Consider the following 13,494-nt stretch of genomic DNA (forward strand, 5'->3'; position numbering starts at 1 on the left):
TAACTGATAAGCGCATTGTAAACTGTCAGAGAAAGATATATGAGGTGTTTTATTTCACAATGAAAGTTTCTACTAGATGTCATTTTATTGCTTTTCATTTTTCAAATCTAAAAATAAATAAAATTCTGAAAAAAATTAAACATGGACAAAATATTCTGACCTTAATTCTGACCAAACCATAGTGATAGAAGAAAGTGATGTTCAAAACATTTATAGAGTCGCTAGTGATGTCCAACATGTCGACAACATTATCATTCACATTACAGTAAACATTAATATTTCAGGTACATTCATGCCGTTATCTATCGCGTCCACATCACTTAAAGAGTAACTAGTGACGTCCAAACCATCGACACGCACCTGATATCGTTCTTCCCGTTGTCGATAGCGCGCACCAGCTTGCTAGTGTTGTCCCCGTACTCTCCGCACGATACTTCGATGATGAACGACGCCGGGTTGTGGTACGATGGGCACTGCAGGCTGAGGCTGCCAAGCCATTCCACTGAAATATGTATGTTTAATTAGTGATGGTAAGAATATTTAATTATTTTATCACTATAATATGTTTCCTTCATTAAATAGCTATGTGATAAAGAAAGTTTCATTAAAAACCGTCTCGTCTAGTGGAGATAAGGGCGTTAATGCAACTATTTATTATTCTTTTTACTATTGTTCTGTTACCCTTTAGACAAATAGATAGAAAGACGGATACATTTTTTTTAATTCACGGTAAAGAGATAACAGATTACTCTTACTTTTGCAAGTAAGCAACAATTCGTCAAAATAATAAACAAACAAATAACGGATATTTGTATTAAATTGCCAGTTAAATAATTCCAAACAAAATTACGCATTTTATGCACTGATATTTTAATATGTGTTTGGTATTCAACAACAATAGCTGTTTTCTTTCTCCCAATTTATATCTTTGTTTTTTTTTTTAATTTGTATAAATGATATTTTTTTTTACACAAACCAGTGACCACAGACCTGACAGACAAGACATTACGGAAGGAAATAAATTAATTTTTTTTTATAACGTACAAGTTTTTTATAGGATATAATAAATACAATAATTATGGCCAATAGAACAATTGTTTATGGTAATGTATTGTGAAACGAGTTGAGTAATTATCGATATAACATGATGATAATAAGTGTATTAATTGTTGCAATTATTCTATAATTAAAACATTGAGAATTGAAGAAAAGTTTATTTTTAAATTGACCTTACGTGTGTTATGTTAATAATTTTATAAAAGTTGTAGATCGTCTTATTACAGAACTTAAATAAACCAGACTATTAAGTCATGGTTTAACTTTAGTACAGAGGTTTAAACTTGTCCTTATCTATTATCCTTGTCTATGGTTTAACTCTAAAAATGTTTTATCATAAGACATTTACGTCATAATATGTTTCTTAGGTCTTAATTAGTTAGGTCTTAATTATAGACTACAAGCCCGCATATGAAAAAAATATGGGTCAAATGCACCACCAGGGGTCATATCTAGAACGAAAGAAGAGCAAAAAATAATAAGATTCATCACTATGCCGTCACTTGTAAGCTGTCCAACTGAGTGCAGATGAGAATTGAAAAGTACAGGTAGACTCGGTAAATTTTGGTCATATATTTTTGTACGGCATTCTTAACCATCGATAGATCCATTAAAAATAATAAGAAACCGCTCAGTGCCGTACAAAAATGTTGGTCCACCAAGTCGGAATTTTTATTTAATTTCCGAGAGTTACCGGGGGTAAATTTGGTCATTTGACCATGTACGGCATATGTGTCATACTATTGCTATACTGCTTTTAATCCATTATTCCGCAACGCCGTACAAAAATCATGGGGACAAGGGGAAAAAATCGAGAGATGCAATTCCCTCTCTTTCCCCACTCCAGGGGGTCATTTGACTAAGTACGGCTTCGGTTCCAAAACATTATCTAGCACTCAAAAGTACTATTAAAAGCAATGCCATCAAAAAATAATTGTTCTTTTAAATGTATACCAATAATCATCTTAATTTCATCGAATTCTTGATATAAAGAGCTGTAAGGTCATTTGACCCTGTACGGGAACTTTTTTTTTAACATGATATTGTAAAATTCAATTGTTGTATAGTATTGCCGTTCAAAAGAAACCGTTCTAAAAAAAGTTATAGAGAAATGCAAAACCAGAAATTTTGTTAAAGTTTAAACATCGTAGATTAATGAAATATAATAGTTTTCTACACTTTATTCGTTGTTTTAAATAGTATAAACATAGATAAATTAGGAAAAAACGATGCCGTACATTTTTGTGCAGACCACATCTTTTAGGCTGATGAAAGCGACGAAAGCTACAATTTTAAGGGTGCTTTATGGCCATTTGATACAGTACGGCATTAACATATTTTTACCCAACTACGGCAAAGCAAAAGGAGGGTTATGGTTTTGAGAGGTCATGTATGTATGTTCATCTATTCCCTCGTAACTTCTAAACTACTTAACAGAATTCGACAAATGACATATCATTAGAAGCGTCTGAATTGTTCACTGGATAACCAGCGACCAGCTAGCTAAAGGCTATATGGGGTTTCACAAAATCTAATGTGGCGCCCTCTAGCGGACAAAACATACAGAGTAAAAAAATAAAGTTAAGATAAATATGCCGTGTTTGGTATCATTTGAAAGCGCTTTACTTGTACATTTTGAATATGTATATATTACTAGCATTTGCTTGTGACTTTACCTGTATTCATGGGCTGATTGCATATAATTCACATCTTTTCGTTCATAGCTTTTTTATTAGTTCATCAATTTAACGGAGTCCATTCCACTTGACTCCGACTTTCCAAGGTGATAATTAACCACCTCGAGCTTCTTAATATTAATGTATATTTATATTTTATTATCAAAATATAAAGCAAACATTTCGTTATATGGATTTTTTCTTTTTCAGATTTTTCCCCTTTGAACCAACGAAAATGTACGGCACATGAAAAAATATTATCTATGCATAAAATACTTTAAAAATAAATTTATTTCGTGTTGTGTCAAATGACCCCCTGGAGTGGGGAAAGAGAGGGGATTACAACTCTCGATTTTTTCCCCTTGTCCCCATGATTTTTGTACGGCGTTGCGGAATAATGGATTAAAAGCAGTATAGCAATAGTATGACACAGATGCCGTACATGGTCAAATGACCAAATTTACCCCCGGTAACTCTCGGAAATTAAATAAAAATTCCGACTTGGTGGACCAACATTTTTGTACGGCACTGAGCGGTTTCTTATTATTTTTAATGGATCTATCGATGGTTAAGAATGCCGTACAAAAATATATGACCAAAATTTACCGAGTCTACCTGTACTTTTCAATTCTCATCTGCACTCAGTTGGACAGCTTACAAGTGACGGCATAGTGATGAATCTTATTATTTTTTGCTCTTCTTTCGTACTAGATATGTCCCGTGGTGGTTCATTTGACCCATATTTTTTTCATATGCGGGCTTGTAGTCTATTATGAATTGATATATGTTTCATCTTCAATAGGAATAGCCAAATAAACAATAAATTTTAGTAACACTACTTATAGCTATTATATGGCTGAACGGATATTATCTCTTAAAAATCTAAAACATCAGGGCAATTTCTAGTATTAACATCTATACTATCTATACTAATATTATAAAGAGGAAAGGTTTGTATGTATGTATGTATGTATGTATGGTTTTCATGCATAAACTACTGGACCGATTTTGATAAAATTTGGCACAGACAATCTTTAGACCCTGAGAAAGAACATACCTTTTATTGCGAAATATGTACCACGGGCGAAGCCGGGGCGGATCGCTAGTAGACAAATATTTCTGTCGACACTCACCTAGTCTTCCGGTGCTGCCTTGATAAACGCACTGACCATCAGCCAGCGTGTACAGGTGGTCGAACATTTCGAACAGCCTCGCGGAAGGCTGGTGTATCGTGCATATTATGGTCCTACCACCTCTTGCCAAGTTTTTCAATAAGGAAATACACTGAAAACAGGAGGAACTGTCCAGCCCAGACGTGGGCTCGTCGAAGAACATGATGGGAGGATTGTTCACCAGCTCCAGGGCTATGGAAAGCCGTTTCTTTTGACCTCCGGAAAGGTTTGACGTCATAGTTTTCAAGTGTTCAGAGAGACCGAGCGTTTCGAGGATCTCTTGGATCTGGAATGGAAATAGTGGTTAGTAAAGTCTAATATATATATTATAAAGGCGAAGGATGTATGGATGTATGGATGTTTGTTACTCTTTCACGTAAAAACTACTGAACCGATTACAATGAAATTTAGCACACATATAACTAACTTATGGTAACTTGGATTAACACCTAGGATAGTTTTTATCCCGGAAATCCCACGGGAACGGGAACTATGCGGGTTTTCCTTTGCAAACGCGGGCGAAGAGGCGGGCGGAAATCTAGTTGTTTATAATTGAAAATTTTGGTAGAGTTTATAATATTTGCCTCTTTGGGTTAAATATGGAACGTTATGGAAAGTTTCATCAATAGGAAATGTAAATAATATATAAGGTAAGAACTCGAAATCCAACGAACATGGCATGAAATTTGTCAAGGCCAAAATAATGTCTTAAATTCTAAAGAATTTTTCAAAATTAACTGTTCTTAATTTTACGTTGTCGTTCATATCATGTCCAAGAACAATTTCCAAACGCATTTCCATATACCTTGCAACTATTTATCGTCATAAAGCCATGTATACATACCACTTCTTCCTTATCCTCTCGCGTCGTAGCACTGGGCAGTTTCAGCGAAGTGGCCACCTTCATGGCCTCCTCCACTGTGAGGTTTCCATGCAGCTGATTATCTTGCATAATGTAGCAGGAGAGCTTGCGGAAGCTGGACAGGTTACGCTCCATGCCGTTCACTGTGATGCTGCCCTCCATGCCTGATGTTCTGTGGGACAAAGGGCAGAGTTGTAGCCTTATTGATAAATAAATAAAAAACACTTTTTTGCACACACAAAACAAAACAAAATCAAACAAAAATAATACACAAACGAATGAAGCGGTACAAATAGGCGGCCTTATCGCTAAGAAGCTATATCTTCCAGGCAACCTTATTAACCTAACCATAACCTTGCAGGATATAGGAAAAGTATGAAGAAAAATGAATAATTGGATAGTAGAAGGAGCATAGCGAGGCATAATAGAAGGTGAAAATAAAAGTAGGAAATAGATAAATTGATTGCAGGTAAGGAAGAATGAAACACCATATTGCACCAGGATCAGGTTTTATTCAAAGACAAAAAGGCTTGTGGTTTTAGAAGGTTCCACCAATCTATTCATTAAATTAACATATATCAACAGTAAAATTCAATATACATACATAAAAATGGATTAAGAATAAAAATAATAATTATCTCGTAAGTTAAAATATTCATTCATTTTGTAAGGCTTAACTGTGATACAAAATACAAATTCATGTAGATCACCTTTAGACATTCGACCCTTCATATTCCATTACTCCTAAACCATAGAAAAATCCAAAAAAAACATATTAAATCATAATACCAAGTGGTTAATAGCTTCGCTTATCACAACAAAAACGTCGACCTTCGTGTTATTAGATTTGAACAAAAACATAGACCAAGGATGTTTGTTAATTCGGTCAGAAAACACATTATCTAGCTATTTGGGCAATAGATAATCAGTAATTAACATCGATATAGTAATTTTCCCCTTGAGGTTTGCTAAAACATCATGTAATCTATACAAATATTATAAAGCTGAAGAGTTTGTATGTTTGTTTTGACGCGCTAATCTCAGGAACTACTGGACCGATTTGAAAAATTCTTTCGGTGTTAGATAGCCCATTTATCGAGGAAGGCTATAGGCTATATATCATTACGCTAAGACCAACAGGAGCGCTGCCACGCGGGTGAAACCGCGAAGCGCAGGTAGTATACCAGTATCTACAATAATTGCGGAAGATATTTTCCTACAAACTCGTATTCGCGAGGACGCAACTACATCCGCGGTCTAGTTAAAGACATTAAAAATATATTTTTTTTTTTTTTTTTATTTAAATACAGGAATTAATTTAATTTGAATAACATATAAACGGAAAACAATTACATATCCGGTTAGTTCAAAAAGTGTGGTGCTAACTGGTCAACCTTTTTAATTTAATGCTTATAAAATTTAAATCTTTGACATTTACATTATAATATTATATTAAAACAAAAAAAGGCAATTGAAACTTTGTCACTATAAGGGCCGATTTTTCAATGCCCAGATAAACAGCTAGATAGACTTTATTCTTCAGTTATCAAAATATTCAATTTTTCAATAGACGAATAGGACGTATCTATCGAATAACTACGTTATTTGAGGAATAAATCTATTTGCCGCTCCAACGGCCAGATAGCGCGCTATTCGACGGTTAGGCGTTTGAGTTGACAACTGTCGCGTCAAATTTGGGATATTTTCATATGTCATAACATAGAGCGTAGAATTATTAACAATTAAACCTCTTTCTATATAATTATTATCAATTAAAATCATATTGAAATTGATGTTTTTGATAGTACTGATGACCATGCCATTAAAAATTTGCCGAACGCTACCTATTATGTATGTCGTTTCCATCGTAAAATATATAAATTGAAACACAAATTTAACCAAACTCTTTACTCGAATCAAAACAACAATCAACAATCATAGAAGACAAGACAAACTTAAAAAAATGCAAAATGCACTCCTGACGTGAGTCATAATGACGGTTGTTGACAAATTGCAAGAGTTGACTCTATCCCGCTCTAACCTGACTAATTTAATATGTTTGTTTCGCCACTCCGAGAGCAGAGCTGCCAATATGGAAATATTTGGTCAGATAGTTGTTCATCAAATAAATCACGATTGAAAAATAGGCGAGCCGTTATGAGTTAGATAAATAATTGAATAAATCTATTGGACGGGTAGTTATTAGACTGTTTATCTCGGGATTGAAAAATCGGCCCTAAGACTAATAACGATTATTCTTCCGTACATGAAATGAAGAAATAAAATGTGCATCACACACGAACAAACAAAAAAAAAAACAATCAACTAACCGAGTCAAGGTAAAGTCTAGGCACACCCCGGACACTCCATACAAAATGATCGTTTTGACAGTCACACTGTAGAGACTGCAAATGTGTGTGTTAACGCTTTATGGTTGGCACATTTGTGACTAGCGTAAAAAAAAATTCGCGTTTTTCTGATGAAATACATCCGTAAACAGCACAATATCTAACCATTTTCTACGAAAAACGATAATCACAAATCCAAAATAATAAAATTACTTTAAGTCAATTTGATTAATGTTGTCAATCTTCGTTGCGTATCGTCCTTGCAGAAAAATATGGCCCATTTTATGTCTGATCGCGCGGGGGTGAGGTAAGTTTAATTTTGGCGGGAGGCGGAGAGTGTCCGTTCTGTAGCGTTTAGCTACTATTATGTATTCTGTGGTCTAGGGTCAGGGTAAATATAATTTAATGTGACACTACCTTTTAGGGTTGCCGCACTTATTGTAAATATTATGTAACAAGACTATAATAATAAAGATCTTCTTGTTATCTTTCTGATTTGCTTATTGAAGTACAATAGAGTCAGTAATATATTTAAATAATAAATTGCTACATAATTAATCAGTAGAAGAACTAATTTAGGTATATTTTATACTACCATTTCCGCCATCCATGCTACTTTTACATAAGACAAACTAGAGAAAGTTGCCAACCCTACCGTATACCTACAGTTTATAAATTTTTTTTTTTTTTATGTAAAATAATGATTATTATAAATAATGATTATTTCCTCCAGTACAAATAATCTGTGACATATGCATTAAAGATAATTAAACGCAATTTACTGTCATTACTGAAATTTATATCGACACAAAAGGATATTTTTTAACTTAAAATATTCGGCCGTTTCTCGCCAATTACATTAAATTTAACCTTCCTAGAATTATTCGCCGAAAACAATTGTGATTATGGTTCATCGCACAATTTAATGACCTTAATGTTATTTAAATTGCATACGAAAATATTTAGTTCATATAAATTCATACAAATAATTGGTCATTATTAAACGTTTTCTTTAAAATACGATTAGTGTGCTTATTTTTCACACAAACACGTGTTTGCGACTCATCTCCCATGACAGTTTCACCTTCCTAATTGACCACGCTTCGCAAATTTTAAAAAACCTACGTAAATTATTTGTATTCTAAAATCAAGCTTTTTATCAGTATGTTTGTTTCCATCATCTGGTAGAGCAGCTATATAAAATTATTGCTGCGACTTTTTAACTACGCACTTTTTAACCATATCAAAATCTAACATTACATAACAAAATGATCATTAACATTAACGTCATAAAGTACAATTTTCTTCAATTACACACGTGAATCTGTGACACATGAGTGACAGTATAACCACAATATAACGGTGCATTTACATCAGTGATATTTTAGTATAGAAACGAAAACTCGTATGAATCAGTATTTTTCAGTATTAGAACATTGCATAGAATCTTTTCGAACGCACTAAAAAGAACGAAAGAATGCTCTACGCCTGTTTACACTAAACGAATTTGACATAGTTAGAATGAGCATTCGCTCGTTTGGTGTAAATGCGCCGTAACATGCATGATTTTAACAACAACATCAAGATAGACAAGTGACCTTCTGTCCCATTGCGGTTAAAGATACTAGAAATGCAATTACATTTTATTATAAGTTTAATTATTATAAAGCATATAATTAACTGAATATTCTCGTTAATTTATGTCTAGATTGTATTATAAGATATATTCTGACTTCTGTATAGATATCATAATGAATATAGGGTATAGGCTCAAATTACTAGATTCGTAATTTGAGCACAGCGCCTTATTTTATACGCCAAATATCTATTACTGGAGAATTTTCCAGATAACACCACTTCTGTTATTTGCCAATTTATCCATCATATTTTTCATATATTTAAAAGTCTCCTGTATCCTCATCTCTTATGATAGATGTATTTATTTGGAAATTATATTTTGTAAAAAATAAAAGGTATATCTTCATACATAATATATGAAATTATGCACTAATAAGTAACAAAACAAGAGTGAGCACAATTAATTATTATTTATTCTAATCATACACTAATATATCTAAACTAACCTATTTACAGGCAATGCAATAAATTCGAAATCACGATTAACGATAATGACTCAGTTTATGACACATGTTTCATACTTATTACAATAAATAACAGACAATAACAATACCTACACTCAACATCGGTTTAGATCACTGCATAATTTATTGTTAAGTATATAAATTATTATCTAGGCAAATAATAAAACGGTAGTAAAGTTGAATTCTAACACAAGCCAAAAAATATTGTGTGTGTGTGTCTATAATGCAAAAACAAATAGGCGTTTTAATAATACTGTTTTAGCTTTTAGGCTTCAGGAACACATAGGCTATGAGTAAAAGTTCGAAAATGTAGAACTATCTAACTAAATAGTAAAGTCTAAATAGTAACTTCTTAGTAATAGGACCAAATAATAACTTACAATACACCAATGCTATCCAAATATTAATCTCGTCATATTTTATGTTTATAATATAGAACAATTTATAATGTACTAGGTTTCCGCCCGCGGCTTCGCCCGCGCAGTCAAAGAAAAACCCGCGTAGTTCCCATTCCCGTGGGATTTTCGGGATTGCGTCATTTTCCCGGGATAAAAAGTAGCCTATGTCCTTTCTCGGGTATCAAAATATCTCCATACCAAATTTTATGAAAATTGGTTCAGTAGTTTAGGCGTGATTGAGTAACAGACAGACAGAGTTACTTTCGCATTTATAATATTAGTATGGATAACGACGGTTAAACTTTGACTTCGTATTGCATTATTTGGATATAAAAATAAAATGATTAAACAATACATATTGGTTACTCATTTCCTTTTTTCTGTACAATTTTCATAACAGACTTAAAAATTTAACCGTTCATTTATATTATAGGTATGTTATAGATACATTATTAGAATTAGATCTGCAGGACAAATAAAAGTAAATAAAGTATTCAACCTTACATAATGATATGGAACTTAAAAGTGAAGTCCCGTGTCCCCTAGTGGGGTAAGGGGCAGATGCATTATTCATACATCTGTTTCACTGATCGATTTTCTTTAGGGACAAGTAGGTGATCAGCCTTCTGTGTCCTGCCAGACCGAGACATTTTTTTTTTCTTCGTCTCCACCGGGAATCGAACCCAGGACCCCTCGGTTCTACGCTCACGCGTCAACCACTGTACCAAGGAGGCGGTCATATATGGAACTTAACCATTTAGTAATCTTTCATATGGCTATCAAAGCAGCGGACTACTATTACCAAACAAAGTCAAAATAACTCTTCATTAGTAAATAGCATCGCAACTTATAGATACTTCTAGAAAAACATCACTTTACATAATCTACATTCAGGTTAGTATCAATGGGCTGCGAGACCCCTATACGAATCTAAACATAGCGCGTAATCGCTTGCAAAACGGTTGTATAATCTCACGTAGGTACCATAGGTGGGGATATGATCATTTAAGTACGACTTCAACCTTATTCGAGGCTATCGAGAGGTCAAAGAATTCCAGTAACTTCACTAATGAAGCCGGTTAAGTAAATAAGAAATGATGAAACAAAAATTATTATTATTATGAAAACGAAAACTTTACTGCAGCTATGATGATTATAACGACTACTACCTCATAAGTCAAAATCTGGCCAGCGATTTGGGCTGTAGGGCATGCCAAAAAAATATACATTATAAGTCTGGTAAAATATATTTTTAGATATACAGAAACTAAACAAACAAGTAAATAATATTTCTTTATTTGTAAACATTATTGCGATATGTGCGAAATCATATATTTCTACATTACATTGCAAACTATATCTGCTCTGATTATTATCACACATCGGATGAACCAGTCAATACATTGAATGTTGTATTAGATAGAACGGCTGATTATTATTCAGGCCGTTCATTAATCGGCGCCGTTTGATAGGGATTAGAATATTAATTGAACAGCAGATTAGGCTAGCTGGCTGGGTCACGTATCACCAATAGAGAGAATATATTATAAATAGATTTTGATAGATTATTTCATCAACATTTTAAAAATCGTCAGTGAATGTAATTTCGACATCTGTAACAAGAAACTAAGAAGTGCCTATTATAGACCGGGAGATACTGACACAAAATTTCGAGTCATTTGTAACAAGGATGGCGGTTCTACAGGGGTCTTAGTACGCAATGACAAAAAGAAAAACGATGGTGTGAACGCTGGTACCGGTGGCTTAGTCGCGTGGGCGTTTGTCGAACTCGTCGGAAAAATAGCGAAAGTCAAACGATTTGTAACACAAAAATTTTAGAATTTACCGATAGCCCATAAAAAAGAAGTAGGCGGTAGTGTCATGCCATACTTTTCCGGTGTGACTTACAGCCCGCCATACCGACGCGAATGTGTTGATTTAAATAAAACAATTATTCAACCATTTGTACCAGGCTAACTTTTGCACAGGTAACTATCGTCGTGCAGCCATTTACGAAAATCGCCATGCCATACTTTTCGGACGATTCCAAATGGTCGCCATACCGCCGAAAATCTGCAAAAAATTTTTATTTCGCCAAACTTTTTGTACCAGTATTGCATTTGGATTTTTGGAGAGTATTTGATAAAATGTGACCATTATTATATTTGCCATACTTCTAGTAGGGGGAAAAAGTGCTGTCATACTTGAAAACTTAATTTATTATTAATTTATATAAGTGAAGATTTCCAACACATAGATCTTTGAAATTTTGTATTTATATTTGTTGATCCTCAAACTTACAGGAAAAATAAGTGCCATACTGTTACAAATCGTTTGACTTTCGCTATTTTCCGACGAGTTCGACTAACGCCCACGCGACTAAGCCGCCGGTACCAGCGTTCACACCATCGTTTTTCTTTTTGTCATTGCGTACTAAGACCCCTGTAGAACCGCCATCCTGTTACAAATGACTCGAAATTTTGTGTCAGTATCTCCCGGTCTATTACTTTATGATGCGTGTGCAGAGTACAAGTCTTGTGCAAAGATCTATTAATTGTAGAATATGAAACATTAAATCATTATACAACTGCAAATACAATTAGTAATAAGCATGTACCTACACTACGAGTACGTTCTTGTGGTAGTCTGTAAGCGTAAACAATAAGTACACTACTAGTACATACTAGTCTGTATGCATAAACATAGAACAATCCTTTGTCCTACAAAGCTTCATTAGAGCCATTACTATTCTGCGTATTCTGCTTATTAGCGACATATTAGTACATTTTGACCAAATTGACCGCATGACCCACTTAATAGATAACTAGAATCCGGTTCGCGAAACGCAACAAACGTTTTGCAATACAAAAATATTAGCAACCATTTGTATTTGTATACAAGCAAAGGGAATGTTTGTATCGAGTTGTGTGTTCATTGACCGTTGGAGCAAAGACCTTAAAATATAATTTGTGTTATAAAACGAAGAAATCTTTGCGCTTGATTTCGGTTTTTAATATATGGTGGTTTAATGCTGGTTATTACTTTTTCGGGTTTTTTATACGATGATAAATGAGAAGTCATCTTTAAATTACATTCGGGGTAAAATATGAATCTGATTTTATGGATTTATCAGAAGATTTTTGTTGCTATTACATGCAATAACCTCATGACTTATTGGGCTGAAACTCTTTAAACAGTAGATTGTATCCTGGGAGGTAACCATGTCTTAAAGCAGTATTCTATCTAGTTTGGGAAAATGACAAGAGCTACTTAGGTCTGGCGCCATCACTTTCCCATACTCGAAATAATACTGCTTTGAAACATGGTAACCCCCTCAGGAATGCCAGGCACCATCTGCATCGACAAAATAAACTACAAAGCCATCTTGTCCTACCCACAGAAAGTTCCAACACCCTTAGTCCTTACCCTTCATTTTAGACGAAGAGCACCCATCTAGGTATATCAAAACAGATATATTGTTTCGCACCAATATCGTTTACAACATAATTTATATCCCTGTACAAACATTACACGGTAGGTACAAAGGTTGCCAGCCCGTATCGCTTATAACATTACCAACATTACTCAATGCGAGAGTACGTGAAACTAGGTCCAGTCATTACAACTAGCAAATATACATCGATATAATATATGTTGTGGAGTGATGTTATCTAGAAGGTTCGTAGAAACATACTGATATTATAAAGCTTAACAGTTTGTTTGGTTGCACGCGATAGTCTCAGGAAGTCAGGAACTACTGTTCCGGATTGAGAAATTATTCTCTGTGTTGAATAGTCTATTTATCAAGGAAAGCTATATACCATAAAATATCACGTTCACGCAGTACGCTACGACCAATAGAAGTGAAGCAGTAATATAA

The 13,494-nt window shown here is 34.1% G+C and overlaps 1 protein-coding gene across 2 annotated transcripts in view; it reads right to left on the reverse strand.

The window, feature by feature from the left end:
* The window catches only part of LOC149908761 (ATP-binding cassette subfamily G member 4), a 44,765-nt gene that overhangs the window by 12,722 nt on the left and 18,549 nt on the right, over window positions 1–13,494 (reverse strand). For both annotated transcript variants that reach the window (XM_090120339.1, XM_090120338.1), the window contains 3 exons: window positions 4,749–4,938; window positions 3,866–4,190; window positions 361–502 (listed from right to left, as the gene is read on the reverse strand). In XM_090120339.1, the coding sequence (XP_089976465.1) occupies window positions 361–502; window positions 3,866–4,190; window positions 4,749–4,938 (657 nt within the window). The remainder of the gene's footprint in view (window positions 1–360; window positions 503–3,865; window positions 4,191–4,748; window positions 4,939–13,494) is intronic.

This window comes from Colias eurytheme, chromosome 4 (assembly GCF_061535395.1).
Source record: "Colias eurytheme isolate Ceu_HAF_F1 chromosome 4, ilColEury1 Martin Lab GWU primary, whole genome shotgun sequence".
In the NCBI taxonomy this organism is placed as follows: Eukaryota; Metazoa; Arthropoda; class Insecta; order Lepidoptera; family Pieridae; genus Colias; species Colias eurytheme.